Source organism: Rattus rattus, chromosome X (genome assembly GCF_011064425.1).
Source record: "Rattus rattus isolate New Zealand chromosome X, Rrattus_CSIRO_v1, whole genome shotgun sequence".
Classification (NCBI taxonomy): Eukaryota; Metazoa; Chordata; class Mammalia; order Rodentia; family Muridae; genus Rattus; species Rattus rattus.
This window is the reverse complement of record NC_046172.1, coordinates 45221359-45224396: the sequence shown is the minus strand read 5'-3', so window position 1 is coordinate 45224396 and position 3038 is coordinate 45221359. Positions and strand designations below refer to the sequence as shown.

The 3038-nt window shown below is 38.9% G+C and overlaps 1 protein-coding gene across 1 annotated transcript; it reads left to right on the top strand.

Annotated features, from left to right (window-relative positions):
• Positions 1-1222: 1222 nt before the first annotated feature.
• Positions 1223-2245, top strand: LOC116887865 (melanoma-associated antigen B4-like). Its single transcript, XM_032889361.1, has one exon. The coding sequence runs from the start codon at positions 1223-1225 to the stop codon at positions 2243-2245; it is 1023 nt and encodes a 340-aa protein (XP_032745252.1).
• The last annotated feature ends 793 nt before the right edge of the window (positions 2246-3038 follow it).

The window sequence follows — 3038 nt, the reverse complement described above, 5'->3', positions numbered from 1 at the left end:
TTTATATCATTTCCCCCTTCTCCCTCCAACTCCTCCTATATCTCCCCTACTCCCTCTCGAATTCATGGTCTATTTTCTTTAATTATTACTGTTACATGTATAACAATATATATACATACGTATATTTTATATACTCTTATATGTGTAACAATATAATAATATTGTTATAAGTAAATATACACATATTTATTATATAAATACAAATTTACATTTATTATAAAACAAGTATAGCCTGTTGAATCCCATTAGTGTTGCTTCTATGTATGTAATTTTAGGACTGACATCTTGGTATCAGAAAACCAATTAAAGTATCATACCTGCAGAAGGCTGATTCTCCCTCTTAATGGCCATTGTCTCTAGTGCTTCACCTGAGGTAGGGTTTTGTGAGGTTTTCCCCATCCATGTTAGCATGTAAATTGGTGGTGTGTCACCTTTCAAGTCTTGTTTAAGCTGCCATGGTAATTGCATGGATATAGATTCTTCATATATATGACATAATCTTCATGTATAGTCTTCATATATAGAAGCCTTCATATATAGAAGACATAATCTCAGCACTCAAAATCTTGGTACTCTGACTCTTATAATCTTTTTTTTTTTTTGGCTGTCTTCTACAGTATATACCCTGAGTAGGGGTTGTATTGTAGATTTATCAATTGGCACAATTGAAATTGGTCAATTTTCTTCTGTAATTTTAGAAATTGTGGCATTTTGTAATAGAGTCTGTCTGCTTCAAAAAGACATTTCTTTGATGGAGGAATAAGAACTATGCTTATCTGCAGGTATATGGATGCAGATTTAGCATAAAATTAGGTATTATACTGGGTTAAGAATGTGTCTATAGCAGATTCTCCTCTAAGGTCCTTGCCCTCACCAGCCACGGGTAGTTGAATAGACTTAGATACCAAGTATGAATTTTTTACTACAGACACATTCTTAAGGCCAGTTACACAGGTGTTGGCTTCTGTCAAAATATCAGTGCCACTGTTGTCCTTTTGAGATCATTTACACCAGCAGTATGTGGAAGGTGACCAGGATACAGTGAGTTCTTAGAACACTGTTGCCATCATAATCTGGGAGAAAGAGGGGGATAAGAACTGCTGAAAGCCAGAATGTTCTCAGCATACTCAAAATACTCATAGTACATTATTTTCCTGATTCAGGTATCTCAGTGCCTGCTGTCTACCCAGATTCTTGCCTGTTGTCCCTGACCACAGCCATCATGCCCAGAGGACAAAAGAGTAAGGCTCGTGCTCGTGAAAAACGTCGCCAAGTCCAGGAAGAGGCCCAGGGCCTCAAAGATGCTCAAGCAAATGCCTTGAAGAAAGGAGAGTCAGCTGCCTGCCTTGATCAAGCTTCAGGAGATGCTGTTGCAAGCACCTCTACTGCTGGCTTCTCACAGCCGTCTCAAAGCTTAGCACCAAGCAACACTGGCAGCAAAGGCATGGCCTGCAGAAAGTCTGACCAGAGCCGAGGGGATGAAAATAGGAGTTTTTCCAGGGCCCCACTTGCCACTGGAAGCACACAGATGGATCTGATGACCAGGAAGACCGGAATGCTGATGGAGTACATGCTATGCAAGTACAAAGTGAAGCAGCCCATGAGGAAGGGAGAAATGCTCAAAGTTATCAACAGACGGTTCAAAGACCACTTCCCCGAGATCCTCAAGAAAGCCTCCTATCGATTGGATGTGGTGTTTGGCCTTGAGTTGAAAGAAATCCAGCCCCATGGCCAAGCCTATGAGCTTGTCAGTAAGCTAGAATTCCAGGATGATGGAAGTGGGAGCAGTGAGCTGGGTCTTCCTACTAGGGGCATTCTGATCCCCCTCCTAAGTGTGATCTACTTAAACAACTACTGTGCCCCGGAGAAGGAGGTCTGGCATTTCCTGAATATGTTAGGAGTCTATGATGGGATCTCACACCTCATCTTTGGAGATATCAGGAAGCTCATCACTGAAGATTTAGTTCGAGAACAATACCTACAATACTCTCAGGTTCCTAACAGTGATCCTCCATCCTATGAGTTCCTGTGGGGCCCAAGAGCCTATGCTGAAACCAGCCACGTAAAAGTGATGGACTTTTTAGCAAAGGTCAGTGAAACCATGCCTGGTGTTTATTCATCTCATTATGAACAGACTTTGATTGAAGAGGAAGAGAAAGCCCAAGCCGAAGCTGCAGCCAAGGCTGGCACTAAAGGCAAAGTCAAGGGACATTCTAAGTCCAAGTTAAGCAATCCTACTCACTAGTGAGATAAGGGGTAGCCTCCACTATATGACTGAAGAGGATCTGTTCATCTTTTTGCATGTTATACACAAGTAAATTGTTGGTAACTTTTGGGATTCTTTGAGAAAAATGCTAACTTGAAAGTCTAATGTATACAGATAAGTTTTGTAGACAGAGCCTTCACTGCTGTTTACCAAGTTGAGTGCTCAAAATGTTTGAATTGATTTGAAATAGAGTTTATATAATAGGAAATGTTCTAAGTATTTGATGACATTCAGTAAGATAATATGAATTAGATTAAGAAAGTGCTAGGAAATATGAAAGATATTCTAAACATATTAAGTTTTCAATAAATGTTTTCATTAAGTCCTTGTCTTTTCAATGATGTCAAGATGTATCCTGGCTTTTGCTTATGACATTAAAGTATGTATGAAAAATTAAATCACAGAGAAGAAGTTACCTTTTTAAAGGTTCATGCTTACCCAAGCTCAATCTTAATACCTGCTCTAGAGGAATTGTCACCCTTTTTACTGGAAATATGTAGTAAAAGAGCAGGAGGTATGGCATATGCAGTGCTAGACTCTAAGAAACTCTCATTATTGCAGAGAGTACAATAAGGTCTCTACTTCCTTAAGAAATAATAAATGGGTGATGTTTTGTTCAACAAAAATTATTTTTTCTGTATGCATTGCTAATTATCTTCAGGGAAGGTCTTATTTTTTCTTTTTGTTCCTGACCTGAAATATAGCAATTTCTGTAGAATTTTCAGGTAAAAAATAGAGGAAAACATGGATAGTAAAGAACCAGCTTAAAGTG